Source organism: Oryctolagus cuniculus, chromosome 1 (genome assembly GCF_964237555.1).
Source record: "Oryctolagus cuniculus chromosome 1, mOryCun1.1, whole genome shotgun sequence".
NCBI classification, from domain to species: domain Eukaryota; kingdom Metazoa; phylum Chordata; class Mammalia; order Lagomorpha; family Leporidae; genus Oryctolagus; species Oryctolagus cuniculus.
The window spans coordinates 196,887,663-196,906,774 of NC_091432.1; the positions used below are offsets into that span (position 1 = coordinate 196,887,663).

Below are 19,112 nucleotides of genomic sequence, written 5' to 3' on the forward strand. Positions count from 1 at the left end.
TTATGTTTGTAAGAAACTGTGATAGTGACATTTTGCTTTGCCACTATCAATGTTGGGAGGCCCTATTATTTTAATCCACACCAGTGTTTAATGGTGTCAGTGTTTTGGATTTAACTGTTCTAATAGATGCTTAATGTCATTTCTTTGGTTTTCATCTCTGGTTGTCTTGTGTTTCTGGTATGGCTTTTGATGAAGTGAGGTGAATCTGTGTCATCTCACCTTTGACAGACTCCAGGAGATTGAATTCTGCCCTTCAGAGATTTGTAGTTTAGCTTTTTTTAGGCTCTGACACTGTGCAGCTATAAAATCTTAAGGGAGATTCTGTTTATGTGTCAGTGCCCTAGAGCCAGCTGATTTTCCCTGGGGAAAATTGACCATATATATTAAGTCCTTCATCCTAGTCCTGTGTGACCAGCAAAACTTGTGGTTTCTTTTTCACTTAGTAAAGTGCCTCTTTCGATGCCAGTCTGATTTACCAGCTTACCCCTCAAATTGGCACATGTCCCAGAAAAAAAGGAAGTGTCCATCAATTTTTGGCTCACCAGAGAAGGACTCTCATTACCTTTTTGAAACTTTAGTTCAGATAGTTCTTGTTACTTTCATAGGCTCCCAAAGTCTTTAAAAGTATGATTTTTGCAATTCTTCTACTTTCTACCCCCAGTATGGTATAGTTGTTATGGTCAGTGAACCCATATTAATCTTTACCCACAATAGAGTTCACCCTTAGTGCTGTATGTTATTTGATTGTGCACACATACATAAGGGAATGTTTCCACCATTAGAGCACCACACAGAATAGTTTCACTCCCCAAAAAGTATCCTGTGTTCCACCTATTCACCCGTCCCTCCTCCCAGACCCCTTCTTTTCCATACACACTCTCCATGGTTTTGCCTTTTCCAGGGTGTCATACAGTTGGGATAATATAGTATGTAGCCTTTTCAAATTGGCATTTATTTAAAAGTAATAGGCATTTGAGGCCTATGTCTTTCAGTGGCTTGATAACTTGTTTCTTTTTTTGTGTTACATAATAATCAGTTGTTTGGAAGCATCACAGTTTATCCACTATTTTGTTTTAAAGATTTATTTTATTTATTTGAAAGGCAGAGTTACAAAAAGAGGTAGAGAGAGAGAGGTCTTGCATCTGCTTGTTCAGTCCCACAACGATTCGAAGCCAGGAGCAAGGAGCTTCTTCCCGGTCTCCCAGGTGGGTGCAGTGGCCCAAGGACTTGGGCCATCTTCTCATGCTTTCCCAGGCCACAGCCAAGAGCTGGATTGGGAGAGGAGCAGCTAAGACTAGAACCGGCGCCCATATGGGATGCCGGTGCATTCACTATTGAAGCACCACATGGGGGCCGGTGCTGGGGTGCAGGAGGTTAAAGCCCTGGCCTGCATCAATGGCATTCCATATGAGTGCCGGCTTGAGTCCTGGCTGCTTCACTTTTGATCCACCTCTCTGCTAATGCGCCTTTGAAAGTAGCACAGGATGGCCCAAGTCGTTGGGCCCCTGCACCCACATAGGAGACCTGGAAGAAACTCCTGGCTTCTGGGTTTGGATTGGCTCGGCTCTGGCCATTGTGGCCATTTGGGGAGTGAACCAGTGGATGGAAGACCCCCCCCCCCCCCCCGTAACTCTGTCTTTCAAATAAATAAAATAAATCTTAAAAACAAACAAACAAACAAGCAAACAAAAACATGGGCCGGCGCCGCGGCTCACTAGGCTAATCCTCCGCCTAGCGGCGCCAGCACACCGGGTTCTAGTCCCAGTCAGGGCGCCGGATTCTGTCCCGGTTGCCCCTCTTCCAAGCCAGCCCTCTGCTGTGGCCAGGGAGTGCAGTGGAGGATGGCCCAGGTGCTTGGGCCCTGCACCCTGTGGGAGACCAGGAAAAGCACCTGGCTCCTGGCTCCTGCCATTGGATCAGCGCAGTGTGCCGGCCGCAGTGCGCCGGCCGCGGCGGCCATTGGAGGGTGAACCAACGGCAAAGGAAGACCTTTCTCTCTCTCTCTCTCTCTCTCACTGTCCACTCTGCCTGTCAAAAAACAAAACATGATTCCTTCTGGGCTTTGACACCTATGAATAAGGCAGTTAATATTCATGCATAAGTTTTTGTGTGGATATAAGTTTTCGATTTATTTAAGTACCACAGAGCATGTTTCTAGGTTGTATAGTAAGACTGTTTTGGTGCCGGCACTGTGGTGTAGAAGGTTAAGCCTCTGCCTGTGGTGTCAGCATTTCTTATGGGTGCTGGTTCAAGTCCAGGCTGCTCTACTTCCGATCCAGTTCTCTGCGAATGCACCTGGGAAAGCAGTGGACGATGACCCAAGCAGCTGGGCTCCTGCACTCATGAAAGAGACCCAGACGAAGCTTGCATTACTGATTCTGCAAATTTGTAAGTTTACCCTAACTGTATCTTGCCCTGCATCCCAGTGCTGCCGATGATAACTCGGATGTTCATATGGGGAGATTTATTGGTCAGGCAGTTGTCTGGTAAAAGGACCAGATCCTTTCTGCTGAGCTAGAGTTCAGGAGAGTATGGCCCTTGGGAAAAGAAATTGACCGTGAAAAGCAGAAACTAAATAGACTTTTAGAACAAGAACATTAGGGGCTGGCACTGTGGCGTAGTGGGTTAGGCTGCCACCTGTAGTGCCGGCATCTCATATGGGTGCTGGTTGGAGACCCAGCTGCTCCACTTCTGATCTAGCTCTCTGCTATGGCCTGGGAAAGCAGAAGATGGCTCAAGTCCTTGGGCCCCTGCACCCACGTGGGAGACTGGAAGGAGCTCCTGGCTCCTGGCCTCAGATCAGCACAGCTCTGGCCGTCACAGCCAATTGGGGAATGAACCAAAGGATGGAAGACTGACCTACCTATCTCTCTCTCTCTCTCTTTCTGCCTCTCCTTCTCTCTCTGTAACTCTGACTTCCAAATAAGTAAATAAATCTTTAAAAAAAAAAAAAAAGAATCAAGAACATTGGAAATATGAGTTAGGGGTACACTGATTCGGTGTGTGGTTTTGACGTGGCAATAATAGGTGCTGTGGTACTGCAGGTGGAGATACCAACCCAGAATGCCTGCATCCCTTATCAGAGTTCCTGGGATGGGTGCACTCTGTTTCTGATCCAGCTTCCTGCTAATATGCATCCTGAGAGGCAGCAGATGACTCAAGTACTTGGGTCTCTGCCACCCACAGGAGAGAGACCTGGATGGAGTTCATGGCTCCTTGTTTCGCACAGGCCTCAGCTGTTATGGGCATTTGGAGAGTGAACCAGTGGATTGAAGACTAACATTTCTCCCTACCCCCTCCTCCTCTTCTCCCTCTCTGTTATCTATAAAAATAGATAAAAGTTTAAAGTTGCAGTAGCTACAAGGAGGATTGCTGCAGAGATTAGTAAGGAGGCTGTTATTAATTACTTCATTTCTCAACCACCTGTAACTACTCTTCCCATGATACTAGACCAACTGTGTGTCCTGATAATCAGCTGAACTCATGAGCCCTTTGCAACACCAAGTTTCATCTTAGTCCTGTGGCTGAATGACTTAACTTACCTGCCTTTCAGGATTCCTGATTTCTGGCTTAATCTTAAAATTTGCCTGACTCTCCAAATCCTGCAGATCCAGTTTCCTTTTGCCTTCACAGTAATGATTGACTTTTGCTTATTTTCATTAAATTTAATTTTAAATTATAAGAATAATTTAAGAATTTAAAAAATGTTAGATGTATTATAGGGTTTACAGCAAGGATCATTATTCCCGTACCACACCCCACTATCCAGTGACAACCTCTTTCAGCTCTTTTAGAAGTGGAGACTTGAGTCTTTGTTTCCTTATGGCTACTTCCAGCATAAAGCCAAATGGGAGTGAATCCTTTCCCAGATTCAACCACAAGTGCCTATATATACTTAAACTATTTTTTAAATTTTTTCTAGGAATGAGTTAATTATACTTCTCAATTCGTGGTTCCTTATTATTTTGGCCATTTTTTTTATTGCTTGTTTGCTTGTTGGTATGAATATATATATATTAAAAAAGATTTATTTATTTATTTATTTGAAAGAGTTACACAGAGAAGGAGAGGCAGAGAGAGGGAGGGTTTCCATCCGCTGGTTCACTCCCCTAGTGGCTGCAACGGCTGGAGCTGTGCCGATCCAAATCCAGAAGCCGGGAGCTGCTTCTCTGTCTCCCACGCGGGTGCAGGGGCCCAAGGAGTTGGGCCATCTTCTGCTTTCCCAGGCCATAGCAGAGAGTTGGAATGGAAGTGGAGCATCCGGGGCTCAAAACTGATGCCCATAATGGGATGCCGGCACTGCAGGTGGCGGCTTTACCCACTATGCCACAGTGCCGGCCCCCTTCATTTCTTTTCATTTCCATTCTCACTCTGTTCCCCTCCTACTCTCCACCCTTAGGCAACCATTTTATTATGTTTGTTTATATCCTTTGGAAGTACTCTTTTTTTTTTTTTTTTAAAGAAGGATTTATTTATTTACTTTTTTGAAAGGCAGAGTTACAAAGAGGCAGAGAGAGAGAGCTTATTCTGGGTCTCCCACACAGGTGCAGGGCCCCAAGAACTTTAGCCATCTTCCACTGCTTTCCCAGGCCACAGCAGAGAGCTGGATGGGAAGTTGAACAGCCAGCCTGGACTCCAACAAGCACTCACATGGGATTCTGGCACTGCATGCGGCGGTTTTACCCCCTGCGCCACAGCTTTGGCACCAGGAAGTACTCTTTCAAAAATAATTAAAAGCTTTTTTTTTTTTTTTAAAGATTTATTTATTTATTTGAAAGGCAGAGTCTGAGAGAGGGATAGACAGGTCTTCCATCTGCTAGTTCACTTCCCAGATGGCCCCAACAGCTAGGGGCTGGGCCAGGCTGAAGCCAGGAGCTTCTTCCTGGTCTCCCATGTGCTCAGGCGGGGTGGGGTGGTGGTGGTGGTGGCCAGTACTAGGGCCATCCTCCGCTGCTTTCCCAGGCATATTAGCAGGAAGCAGGATCACAAGTAGAGCATCCAGGACTTGAACTGGGGCCCATATGGAATTCTGGTACTGCAGGCAGTGGCTTAACCTGCTGCATCATAGGGCTGGCTCCGATCCTGTTTAGTTTTATTTTTTTTAAGATAATGTAGTTGTTTAATACTGTTCTTGGAAACAGAAGGATTCAGCTCAGAGTCTTGTAATTTTAGTTGTCTTGTTTCTCTAGTCTTTTTCACCATGTAATTGTTTCTTGTTCTTGTCTTAGACTTTCATGATCTTGATATTTTGGCAGTTACAGATCACTTGCTTTGTAGAATGTTCCTCATATTCTTTTTAGTTGGTCCATGTTTTTATTTGTCTCATTGTTGGTGATGTTCACCAAAACCAAAAATTTGATTTTCTTGGTTTCTGTGCTCTTAAGTTGTTCTTTTTGTAATTAATTTTGTGGTGAAGTACTTCGAAATTGCATAAACTTTGTACATAACTTTAAATTTATTCATTTATTTATTTTGAAAAATATTTATTTATTTGAAAGGCAGAGTTACAGAGAGGAGGAGAGAGAGAAAGAGAGGTTTTCCATCCACTGGTTTACTCCCCTGCAATGGTTGGAGCTTCTTCCAGGTCCCCACGCAAGTGCAGGGGCCCAAAGACTTAGGCCATCTTCTGTTGCTTTCCCAGGCCACAGCAGAGAGCTGGATTGGAAATGGAGCAGCTGGGACTTGAACTGGTGCCCATATGGGATGCTGGCACTGTAGGTGGCAGATTTACTCGCTACGCCACAGCACTGGCCCCTATTCATTTATTTATATATTATATATCTCTGTGACTCATTTCCTATTAAGTGGGTAGTAGTCATTTGTATTCATTCAAATAAAAGGTAAATTTTTATTGTGTGCATGTTACAGCAGCATAAATGATATTAATTTTAATATATAAAAGTATATGTTAAAGCACCTGTAGCCCAAAAGTCACATTCTAGAATTTTCAGAATAATTCTATGTTGCTTGGTGATAAGAAAAACCACCATAATTTGAAAGGTGGAGTTAAAAAATTTAATTTCAGGGCTGACGTTTTGGCGAATCAGATACAGGGGCCCTGCCCTACAGGCATCTTCTGTGGATGCTGGTTTGAGTCCTGGCTGATCCAGCTCCCTGCCAGTGGCCTGGGAAAAGCAGTAGAGGATGGCCCAATGGTTTGGACCCCTGCACCCAGGTGGGAGACCCAGATTAATAATGCTCCTGATTTAGGCCTGGCCTAACTCTGGTTGCAGCCTTTTGGGGAATGAACCAGCGGATGGAAGATCTCTCTCTCTCTCTCTGCCTCTTTCTGTAACTGATTTTCAGCTAAATAAATAAATCTTTAAAAAATTTAATTGCACAAAATATGAGCTGATGTTACTTCTAGCTGGCCTGAAGTTACAGAAAAGTAGCGGCCTGATCCAAATCTGAGCTGATTCTGGCTGTGGTATGCTGCCCTCTGGTGGCAGTATTGTATTTCACAATAAATATGGGAAAAAATCTGGATGGCTAAGATTTCCAGGGATTGGCAGCAATTTCAGGCCTGGATAATTGATGCCATGTTCTTTGGCACAGTCCTGAGAGATTGGGCCAGAATAATACTGGGAATGAGAAAGAACCATTCTTCCTTGCTTTCTAAGACAGGTGGACTGCTTTTCTTTTCCAGGCCTTGTCCATTACCTTATGAGGGCAGGAATGAGGGCTGGGTAGATTTGTTTTCTTTTCTATTACGGATTTTTATTTTCCTTTAAAATCTGTACTTTCTTGATTTTCTTCAAATTAATGTGTCTTAATTAAGATTACTTTTTAATTGAAATCAAGTTAGTGTTTTAGTCTTTTAAAAATATGGCATAAACTGATCAAGTCAGGCAATTAGATTTCCTTATCTTTTTTTGTGTTTACAGCTCAACAGTTCTTCTCATCTAGTTCTTTATATAGAAATAATACATTGTTGGCCGGTGCCATGGCTCAATAGGCTAATCCTCCACCTGCGGTGCCGGCACACCAGGTTCTTGTCCTGGTCGGGGTGCCGGATTCTGTCCCGGTCCCTCCTCTTCCTGTCCAGCTCTTCAAAAAGGTTGCTGTTAAAAAGGTTGTTCTTCACTGTTTTTGTCGATTTTTTTGGTATGTAGTTATTGTTTTGTTGACTTACAGGAGTTCTCTGAATATGACATACTATCTTATAGTCTCTTCATCTGAAAAGAATCCCTTAAATTTGTTGTAATCAAGTTAATAGAATCTTTTGCATTGGTTATATTTGTGATAAAAACTTTGAATTTTTATTTGAGAAGATGAGGGTGAGGGGAGAACATATGTGCAGACAGGCTCCTATCTGCTGGTTTACTCTGCAAATGCCAGTAATGACTAGGGCTGGGCCAGGTGGAGCCAGGAGCTGGGGACTCAATCCAGGTCTCCCATATGAGTGGCAGGAACACAAGTACTCAAGTCATCACCTGCTGTCTCCCAGGGTGCACATTAGCAGGAAGCTAGAATTAGGAGTAGAGCCAAAACTTGAACCCGTGCTCTATGATATGGGATACAGGTGTCACAACTGGCTACTTAGGCCAAATGTCTGCCCAAGTTTGTGCTTTTTTTTTTTTTCATTAAAATTCAGTTTTTCTAAGTTACTTATTCATTTTTTTGATTATTCAAGAGGGGAAAACAGAGGGCTCCTATTTGCTGGTTTACTTCCCTAATGCCTGCAATGGCAAAGGCTGGTCCTGGCTAAAACCAGGAGCTAGGAACTCAGTTTAGATCTCTTGGGTGACAGGGACCCAACTACTTGAGCCATCACTGCTGCCTCCCAGGGTCTGCATTAGCAGCAAGCTTGAGAGGCAGGAGCCAGAGCTAGGTGTTGAACCTCACTCTAAGGAATGACTGCCCCTAATGTTTGTAATCTTTTGAAATATATTCCTCCCTTGCTATCCATGGAAAATTGAATCTAATCCCTCTGGGAGTACCAAAATCTATGATTGTTAAAGTCTCTTATGTAAGAATATAGCATAATATTGGCATTCAACCAGTTAAACTTATCTGTAGATTAGTTGTAATACTTAATACTTGTACAGTGTAAGACATTGTTAATTGTTGTTACACTGTATTATTAAGGGAATAATGACAAAGAAAAAGTCTGTATAGGTTTTTTCCCAAATATTTTTATCTGTGGTTGGAAAGAATCTACCAGTGTGGAACCTTTAGAATGGAGGATCAACTGTTTTTGTTTTTTGAAATTGTTTTAAAGATTTATTTGAAAGGCAGAGTCTTGTCTTTTCTCTGTCTGTCTCACTCATCCACTCAGAAAAACACAGAACAAGAGTGAGAGAGAGACACCTACCAACCTTCTACCTGCCAGGCTGAAGGTAAGAGTCAGGAACTCCATCCTGGTGTCCCACTTGGATGTCAGAACTCAACTTGAGCCATCATCCCCTGCCTCCCAGATGCATTAACAGGGAACTGGATTGGAAGCTGAGTAACCAACACTCAAACCAGCAGTCTAATATGGGATGTGAATGGCTTTTTATTTATTATTTGAAAGGTAGAGTTACAGAGAGGCAGAGTCGGGGTGTGTGTGTGTGTGTGTCTTCTATCTGCTAGTTCATTCCCCAAATGGCTGAAATGGCCAGAGCTGGGCCTGTCTCAAGCCAGAAGCTTCTTCCAGGTCTCCATGCGAGTGCAGGGACCCAAGCACTTGGGCCATTTTCCACTGCTTTCCCAGGCCATTAACAGAGAGCTGGATCGGAATAGGAGCAGTTGGGTCTCGAACTGGCACCCACATGGGATGCCAGTGCCACAGGCGGAGGCTTAACTTACTGTGCCACAGCACTGGCCGTCAGCATTCTTCTTTTTAGTTTTCCCTTTTATAACTTGTTTTGTGAAACAAAAACCCTCTGAGGACATTGGCTATGTTTTCTATTTGTAGTTGTCTGTTTTCTTCAGGTTGCTTTTTCCTTCTCTTTTATTTTGAAGGTTTTACTCAAGTATCTGGTTTTCTTTGGTCCTTGGTTCATATTTAACAGTATGTCCCTAAGAAGTAATGAGTGGGAAACTGCAGCTTGTTGTTAAGTGTGTCCTAACAACTTTAGGTGTGAAAGCAAGGCTTAGGCCTTTTTATGTGTGGAAGCCTCTAAGTATCATTATCTGTATATTTAGTTTTGAGAAAACCGCTAGTCTCAAAAAGAATGCTGTAATCTTCCACTCGAGGGATAAAAGGTTGGTTTCTGGGTGGGGTAGATGAGAGACAATTCTGTGGTTTTTCCATTCATTAAAGTTACAGATTTGATTTAATTTCCTTGTTTTCAATTTATCTAGTTTCTGCTCTCAACTAGAGGATTTCTTGTTTAACCTTTCCAGAATCCAAACCTTTAGTCTACTCTAATCTGAGATTAGTTACCTAACTGAAGGGCTGAAGGAAGAGATTCTAGTGTTTAACTGTTTTTAACTTTATCCGTGTATTGTTTCATCCTCTTGTTTTTAGCCCATCTTACAGTTTAGAAGTATTGATCAGTTCCTAAGCCCTATCAGGTTTCTCTATCCATGTGTCAAATCCCCCTTTACAGACGTACCTCCCATACACTTAAGTCTTCCTTTTAAAAAATTATTATTATTATTATTATTATTATTTTGACAGGCAGAGAGGACAGTGAGAGAGAGAGAGAGAGAGAGAGACAGAGAGAAAGGTCATCCTTTTCCGTTGGTTCAGCTCCCAATGGCTGCTGCGGCCAGCACGCCGCGGCTGGTGCACCGCGCTGATACGAAGCCAGGAGCCAGGTGCTTCTCCTGGTCTCCCATGTGGGTGCAGGGCCCAAGGACTCGGGCCATCCTCCACTGCCTTCCCGGACCACAGCAGAGAGCTGGACTGGAAGAGGAGCAACCAGGACAGAATCCAGCGTCCTGACCGGGACTAGAACCCGGTGTGCGGGCACCATAGGCGGAGGATTAGCCTAGTGAGCCGCAGTGCCGGCCAAAAAATTATTTTTAAAGATTTATCTATTTTATTTGAAAGAGTTACACTAGAGGGAGAAGGAGAAAACTAGAAAGAGAGAGCTCTTCCATCCGTTGGTTCATTCGCCATATGGCTGCAACAACCAAGATTGGACCAGGCTGAAGCCAGGAGCTTCTTCCAATTCTCCCACATGGGTGGCAGGGTACCAAACGCGTGGGCCATCTTCTGCTGCCTTCCCAGGCCACATTAGCAGGGAGCTGGATTGGATGTAGAGATACTGGGACTTGAACTGGTATCCTGATATGGTATGCCAGTATAGCATATTCAACTTGCTGTACCACAACACAGGTCCCTGAACACAGCTTTTTATGCTGCAGACTTTGTCAAGTTTTGTTCTTCCAGATAGCAGTTACAAAGATGGAATTAGAAGTGCAAAAGATGTATTGTTTGGCACATAGTTTTCTTCCGGAGTTGTGATAAAAAAGAATATAACTTAAGAGGTTTAAGTGTGTGTGTGTGTGTGTGTGTTTAAGATTTATGTATTTATTTGAAAGAGTTACACATAGAAGGAAGGAGAGGCAGGGAGAGGGAGAGGGAGAGGGAGGTTTTCCATCTGCTGGTTCACTCCCCAGTTGGCTGCAACGGCCAGAGCTGCACTGATCTGAAGCCAGGAGCCACATGGGTGCAGGGACCCAAGGACTTGGGTCATCTTCTACTTTCCCAGGCCATAGCAGAGAGATGGATCAGAAGTAGAGCAGCCTGGACTTGAACTAGTGCCCATATGGGAAACCGGCACAGCAGGTGGCAGCTTTATCCGCTTCACCACAGTTCCAGCCCTGAGTTTCAAGTTTTAAGGAGATCTTCTATTTGCTGGTTTACTCCCTAAGTGGCTGCAGTGGTCAGGACTGGACCAGATGGAAGCCAGGAACTCCATCTGAGTCTCCCAAATGAGTATCAGGGGCCCAAGCATTTGGGCTGTCATCTGCTATCTTTCCCATGTGCATTAGCAGAAAGCTAGGTCAGAGGCAGAGTAGCCAAGTATTGGAACTAACATTCCAACATGGGATGCAAGGTTACAAGTGATGGCTTAACCACTGTGCCATAACACTATCTCTGGTTTTTTCTTTCTGTACTTAAAATATGTTATTCTCGTGCTTTCTAGCTTTTTATTTTCTGATGAGAAAGCAGGTGTTTGGTTTGTTGAAGATCCTTCTATTTGTTGAATTGCTTCTCCTCTCTTGCTGCTTTCAAGGTCTGTTCAACTTTGAGCAGTGTGGTTATGACATGCTTAGGTATGGAGCTCTGAGTTTAATCTACTTGGAGTTTGCTGAGCTTCTTGAGGGAGAAGGTTAATGTTTTTTATCAAATTTGGGAGGTTTTCAGCTATTAGTTTTTTTTTTTTTAAACTAATTTTATTTATTTGAAAACGTTAAAGAGAGGTAGAAACAGAGAGAGGTCTTCCATTCACTGGTTCACTCCCCAGATGGCCACAATGGCCGGAGCTGAGCTGATCCAAAGCCAGGAGCCAGGAACTTCTTCCAGGTCTCCCACGTGAGTGTAGGGCCCAAGGACTTGGACCATCTTCTACTGCTTTTCCAGGCCATAGCGGAGAGCTGGATCGGAAGTAGAGCAGCCGGGACTCGAACTGGTGCCAATATGGGATGCTGGCACTGCAGGCAGTGGCTTTATCCGCTATGCCACAATATCAGCCCCCAGCCATTATTTCTTCAAACATTTTCCTGTTCCCTTGTTTCCCTAATCTTTTCCAGGACTTCCACTATATATTGTTGTTATGAGTGATGATCCCATAGGTCTCTGTATTAGTCATCATTTTGTCATTGTAATGAAATACCTGAGGAAGGCTAACTTGGTAAAGGGAACAAAAAAAGCAATTTTGGCTTATGGTTCTGGAGAATCATAGTCTAAAATTGGATAGACCCCATTGAATTGATACATGGTGATGTCATAGTGCTTGCTGGCCAAATGCCATGGTGGCACAGGGCTTCATGTGGCAAGACAGTGCTTGTGTGTTTCTTTTATGTGATGTCTTGTAAAGCCAGTAGGATCCAATCACAGCCACACCCCAACAATTTAATCCCATCTGATTGCTTCTAAAAAGGCCTCAACTTTAAACAAGCTAATTGGTTCCCTCTCCCTCTCCTCCTTTCCCCCTCCCCCCTCCCGCCTCCTCTCCCTTGGTTCCCTCCCTCCCTCTCTGAAGATTGATTTATTTAATGTAGCCTGTGCTGTGGCATAGAAGGTAAAGCTGCTGCCTGCTGCCTACAGTGCCAGCATCCCATATGAGCGCCATTCGAGTCCAGGCTGTACCACTTCATTTTTTTTATTTTTGACAGGCAGAGTGGACAGTGAGAGAGAGAGACAGAAAGGTCTTCCTTTTGCTGTTGGTTCACCCTCAAATGGCCGCCGCGGCTGGCGCGCTGCGGCTGGTGCACCGCGTTGATGCGAAGGCAGGAGCCAGGTACTTATCCTGGTCTCCCATGGGGTGCAGGACCCAAGCACTTGGGCCATCCTCCACTGCACTCCCTGGCCACAGCAGAGAGCTGGCCTGGAAGAGGGGCAACCGGGACAGAATCCGGTGCCCCGACCGGGACTAGAACCCGGTGTGCTGTCGCCGCAAGGCAGAGGATTAGCCTATTGAGCCGTGGCGCCGGCTTGTACCACTTCTGATCCAGCTCTCTGCTATGGCCTGGGAAAGCAGTAGATGTCCTAAGTCTTTGGGCCCATGCACCCGTGTGGGAGACATAGAAGAAGATCCTGGATTCTGGCTTCAGATTAGCCCTGCTCCAGCCATTTGGGGAGTGAACCAGCTTATGGAAAGACCTCTCTCTCTCTCTCTCTGCCTCTGCCTTTCTGTAACTCTGCCTTTCAAATAAATAAATATATCTTTTTTTTTTTTTTAATTTATTTACTTGAAAGGCAGAGTTAGAGAGATTGACAGTCTTCCATCTGTTAGTTCACTCCTCAAATGGTCACAGCAGCCTTCACTCTGAAGCCAGGATTCTGGAATTCCATCCAGGTCTCTTACCTGCATGGCAGGGATCCAACACTTGGGCTATCTTCTGCTGCTTTCCCAGGCATATTAACATAGAGCTGTGTGGGAAGTGGAGCAACCAGGACTTGAACCGGCACTCCAACACAACACGGGATGCTGGGTCACAAGTTGCAACTCAGCCTGCTGTGCCACAAGGCAAGCCCTAAGTTTTCATCTTCTTTGTACCATTAACATGACTTGGCATGAACCTACCGAGTCCAGAGGTGGTGCCAGGGTGAGGTGGGGAGGAGTGTGCACACAAATATTCTGGGATTCTGTTCATTTATATATTACATATATATATATATATATATATATCTGTTCTTTAATCTAAATTAACATAAATTTAAATTCCACTTGCTGAAATCTATTGTTAAGCCATTTTAGAAATGTTTAAATTTTAATTATTGTGGTTTTTTTTTTTTTTTTTTTTTTTGACGGGCAGAGTGGACAGTGAGAGAGACAGAGAGAAAGGTCTTCCTTTGCCATTGGTTCACCCTCCAATGGCCGCCGCGGCTGGCACGCTGCGGCCGGCGCACTGCGCTGATCCGATGGCAGGAGCCAGTTACTTCTCCTGGTTTCCCATGGGGTGCAGGGCCCAAGCACTTGGGCCATCCTCCACTGCACTCCCTGGCCACAGCAGAGAGCTGGCCTGGAAAAGGGGCAACTGGGACAGAATCCGGCGCCCGGACTGGGACTAGAACCCGGTGTGCTGGTGCCGCAAGGCGGAGGATTAGCCTAGTGAGCTGCGGCGCAGCCTTAGTTATTGTTTTTTTGCAACTTCATGTTTTCTACGAGTTTTGTTTTGTTTTTTTTGTTTTTGTTTTTTTTTTTTTTGGGTTTTTTTTTACAGGCAGAGTGGACAGTGAGAGAGAGAGAGAGAAAGGTCTTCCTTTTGCCGTTGGTTCACCCTCCAAGGGCCATTGCGGCTGGCGCGCTGTGGCCGGCGCACCGCGCTGATCCGAAGGCGGGAGCCACGTGCTTATCCTGGTCTCCCATGGGGTGCAGGACCCAAGCACTTGGGCCATCCTCCACTGCACTCCCTGGCCACAGCAGAGAGCTGGCCTGGAAGAGGGGCAACTGGGACAGAATCCGGCGCCCCGACTGGGACTAGAACCCCGTGTGCCGGTGCCGCAAGGCAGAGGATTAGCCTAGTGAGCCTCGGTGCTGGCAAGTTTTGTTTTAAGATTTATTTATAGGGTTGGCATTGTGGCATAGCAGGTTAAGCCACCACCTGTACTGCCAGCATCCCATGTTAGTGCTGATTTCCATCCCAGCTGCTCTGCTTCTAATACAGCTTTCTGTTGCCTGGGAAAGCAGCAGAGGATGGTCCAAGTACTTAGGCACTTGCCACTCACATGTGAGACTTGAATGGGGTTCCAAGCTCCTGGTGTTGGCCTGGTACAGCCCAAACTGTTGAGGCCATTTGGGGAGTGGACTGATGGATGGAAGATCTGTCTATAACTCTGCCTTTCAAACAAATAAGAATCTTTTTAAGAAAAAGAAGATTTATTTATTTGAAAGGTAAATTTATTGATATTCTCTATTTGGTAGAACACTGTTCTCATGCTTTCTTTAATTTTTTCAAAAATTAATTAATTAATTATTTGAAAGAGTTACTGAGAGAGAAGAGACAGAAACATAGGTCTGCTGGTTTACTCCCCAGATGGCCTCAACAACCAGGACTGGGCCAGGCTGAAGCCAGGAGCCTCTTCCAGCTCTCTCACATGGGCCCAGGGATGTTAGCTATCTTCTGCTGCTTGTCCAGGTGTATTAGCAGGGAGTTGGATCAGAAGTGGAACAGCCAGAACTCAAACCGGATGCTGAAGCTGCGGGTGGTGGCTTAACCTGTTAAGCTGCAGTGCAGTCCCCTGTTTTGTTTTTAAAGATTTATTTCATTTATTGAAAATGCAGAGTTACAGAGAAGGAGAAACACAGAAAGAAAAAGATCCTCTATCCTCTGTTTCACTCCCTAAATGACTGCAGTGGCCAAGGCTGGGCTAGTCTGAAACCAGGAGCCAGGAATACTCTATGGGTCTTACAGTTGGGTGGCAGGAGTGCATACATTTGGGCTGTCTTCTGCCTTCCCAGGCACATTAGGAGGAAACTGAAATCAGAAGCAAATCAGTTGAGACTCAATGGGCCATTCACATAAGATGCTGGTGTTGCAGGTGATGTCTTAACCCAGTGTACTGCAATGCCAGACCTAAGTTTTTTGGTTAATGTATTTTACCTGTTTTCCACTGCCTTACTGATAGTTGCCTGCCATCATTTTCATCAGACTCTATCAAGGAAAATGTCTTCACATTGGCTGAGCTCCAAATCATGTCACCTAGTATTGCAAGTGTAGTGTTCTAGGGAATCACCAGAAAAGTCAAAAAGCATTTTCTCATGGTTAGAGCTTTGCAGAAGTTCCAGACTATTCTGACTCCTTTGGTGCTTGTCAACTTACTAGTTTTCAGCTCAAATGGAATTTTTTTTTTAAGCTTCTTGACATTGGTCTTGGCAGTGACCTTATTTATTTATTTAATTTAAGATTTATTTAATTTGAAAGGCAGTTACAGAGCGAGAGAGAAGGAGAGACAGATCTTCTATCCACTGGGTCACTCCCCAAATGACTACAATGGTTGGAGCTGGACCAGATGGAAGCCTGGAGCCAAGAACTTCATCTAGGTGCCAGGGGTCCAAGCACTTGGGCCATCTTCCACTGCTCTTCCAGGTGCATTAGCAGGGAGCTGGATCAGAAATGGAGCAGCCAGGAATTGAACCAGCTTCTATCTGGGATGCTGGTACTGTAGGCAGTGGCTTAATTTGCTAAACCACAGTGCTAGCCCTGGAATCTATTTGTTATAAGGCTATTGCAAAACTGAAGAGTAAGGAAGTGCACTAGAATAAGTGCTTTGTGGAATAATCCACAAAGTTCCTAAATAGTTCCTTTTTTTTTTTTTTGGACAGGCAGAGTGGACAGTGAGAGAGAGAGACAGAGAGAAAGGTCTTCCTTTTGCTGTTGGTTCACCCTCCAATGGCCGTCGCGGCCAGCGCGCTGCAGCCAGCGCACCGCGCTGATCCGATGCCAGGAGCCAGGAGCCAGGTGCTTATCCTGGTCTCCCATGAGGTGCAGGACCCAAGCACTTGGGCCATCCTCCACTGCACTCCCAGGCCACAGCAGAGGGCTGGCCTGGAAGAGGGGCAACCGGGACAGAATCCGGCGCCCCGACCGTGACTAGAACCCGGTGTGCTGGCGCTGCAAGGCGGAGGATTAGCCTAGTGAGCCGCGGCGCCGGCCCCCTAAATAGTTCCTAAATTGCTGCAGGCCTTGGTTATTTTCTTTTTAAAGATTTATTTATTTATTTGAAAGTCAGAGTCACGCAGAGAGGAGAGAGAGGTCTTCCATCTGATGGCTCACTCCCCAGTTGGCCGCAGTGGCTGGAGCTGTGCCGATCCAGAGCCAGGAGCCTCCTCCGGGTTTCCCATATGGGTGCAGGGTCCCAAGGACCTGGGCCATTCTCCACCATTTTCCCAGGCCACAGGAGAGCGCCAGATTAGAAGTGGAGCAGCCGGGTCTTAAACTGGCGCCCATGTGGGATGCCGGTGCCCCAGGCCAGGGCATCAACCTGCTGTGTCACAGCACCAGCAGCCTTAGTTATTGTCTAGAATTCTGGCAAAGTTGATTCTTTTGTGGTGTTCCTTTTCTTGGTTTCTTCCTGTTTCCAGTATGGTAAACTGTCAAGGACATTCATTGCAGCAGAATTTATGATCGTAAAGGAATGAGAAGCAACCCAGTTGTCCCCACAGAAGAAAATTGTTCTTTTAAATGGCGCATATATATATATATGTGTGTGTGTGTGTATATATATATATGATGGTATATTATGCACATGCTAACAATGATACATGTAGAGAATATTTTATGAAATGAGAAAAATGTTTGATATAAATGAAAGGACATGATATAAATGAAAGAAAGTACAAAATACAGTATTTTAAGTTTTTTTTAGAAGTTAGCCATTCTCTCTTTTTTTTTTTAAAGATTTATTCATTTATTTAAAAGTGTTACCCAGAGAAGGAGAGGCAAGAGAGAGCAGTCTTCCCATCTGCTAGTTCACTCCCTAGTTTGCCGCAGTGGCTGGTCAGGAGGTTCCTCCAGGTCTTCCTGTGTGGTTGTAGGGGCCCAAGGACTTGAGCCATCTTGTACTGCTCTCCCAGGCCATAGCAGAGAGCTGGGTCGGAAGTGGAGCAGCAGGGTCTCGAACTGGCACCCATATGGGATGCCAGCACCGCAGGTGGCAGCTTTACCTGCGCCACAGCACTGGCCCTGTATTTTTAACTTTTATAAAGTAATAAGGAAATAAGCATATGTGAAAGCCAAAAATCTGGAAAACTGTACCTCAAAATGTGAACACTGAATATTTCTAGGTGATAGGGAATCATTGCTCTGTGAATAAAAAGAAAAATTGCTGTTCATTATGCATATCATAGGTTATATTAATATTTTGTTAATGGACATGCCTAGAGATAATACGGTTTTCACTTATGTGAATTGTTAAAATTCATATAGCTGTAAAGTTTGGTGATTTAACATAGCCTTTTGTAGGTATTTTAAGGGATGTTAAAAGAATATTCCAATCACCCTGGCAGTGATGATAACAAAGTATGAGTTCTTCATAAAGTTCATGGAAAATACATGTTATGGAAAAATTATGCATGAATTTCTAAAGTTTTTTATCAATGGGTTTATCTTCTAATTCCACTTCCCATGAACTGTTTGAAGTACCTCATATATATGAGCTGTTTTAATCTCAAGCGTCTACTGTATAGAGAAGAACTTTGGGGTATAATAGGATGAATTTTAAGTTGGAAAAATAAGTTATAATTTATTTATTAGCATTTTATTTTTTCCTTTCTAGGCGCATATTAAATTTCCTATTGACTACCCATATTCACCACCTACCTTCAGATTCTTGACCAAAATGTGGCACCCCAACATTTATGAGGTAAGATATGTCTATCATAAGTTTTTCTGAAAATTTAATTTCTAGGTCAATACTTTAAAAATAACTGTATATCTCAGCTTCCTGTGATAGTTATGCTGTAGTCCCAGAGAAATATTCGTGATTTTGCCCTTTTAATTAGTAGCCTTGAGTTTAGTTATTTCACATTGAGAGGTACATTTTTTTTTTTTTTTGGAGAGGTACCTTTTTAATATTCAGTGTATACTCATTAAAGATTTAGGTTTTAAATGCTTGCTGCTCATTGCTAAGATTATGATATCCATGTGTTAACTTTTGCATTTTTGAAATTGAGTAGATAAAGCCATACAGATTTATTTGTGTACCTACCCTCCAACTTCACAGCGAGGGTCACTTCTTGCTGTGATCAAAGATTCAGCTTTTTGAGGGGATTTATCCCACTACATTTGGACTGGCCTCCTTTCTGGAATTGCTGCTGAACAATTGAGAGCCTCTTTTGGAATAAATCCAAGGTGAGGTTCTTCTAGTGAACAAGTCCACATGCCTGCGGGAAACTTTTCTAATTTTGTTGATCAGAGATATTCAGCCTTATGTTAATCCGTAAGAAACGAGAACATAATACTATAGCATATTGGAGCAACTTGGTAATTTTTCACAAATCTGATTTTTCTTTAAGATAATCTACTTTTCTTTATCTAATAGGACAGAAGTGTTTAAAAGGATATGTAACTTTCTTTCCAGAAATAAGCTCCCAAAATATTAGTTTTTATTTTTTATTTTTTTATTTTTTGACAGGCAGAGTGGACAGTGAGAGAGAGAGACAGAGAGAAAGGTCTTCCTTTTGCTGTTGGTTCACCCTCCAATGGCCGCCGCGGCCGGCGTGCTGTGGCCGGCACACCGCGCTGATCTGAAGCAAAGAGCCAGGTGCTTTTCCTGGTCTCCCATGGGAGTGCAGGGCCCAAGCACCTGGGCCATCCTCCACTGCACTCCCTGGCCACAGCAGAGAGCTGGCCTGGAAGAGGGGCAACTGGGACAGAATCCGGCGCCCCAACCGGGACTAGAACCCGGTGTGCTGGCGCCACCAGGCGGAGGATTAGCCTAGTGAGCCGCGGCGCCGGCCAATATTAGTTTTTAAAAAATATTTGAATTAATCTGTATAAACAAAGAA

General features: G+C 44.3%; 1 protein-coding gene across 2 annotated transcripts in view; it reads left to right on the forward strand.

Moving 5' to 3' along the window:
- Nucleotides 1-19,112, forward strand: part of UBE2R2 (ubiquitin conjugating enzyme E2 R2) — an 80,792-nt gene that overhangs the window by 33,297 nt on the left and 28,383 nt on the right. The window contains exons 1-2 of one of the 2 annotated variants that reach the window (XM_051857017.2): nucleotides 13,023-13,130; nucleotides 17,882-17,968. In XM_051857017.2, the coding sequence (XP_051712977.1) occupies nucleotides 13,089-13,130; nucleotides 17,882-17,968 (129 nt within the window). In that variant the 5' untranslated portion in view covers nucleotides 13,023-13,088. Of the gene's footprint in view, nucleotides 1-13,022; nucleotides 13,131-17,881; nucleotides 17,969-19,112 lie in introns of those variants that run through there. The other variant, XM_008275000.4, reaches the window with a different exon arrangement.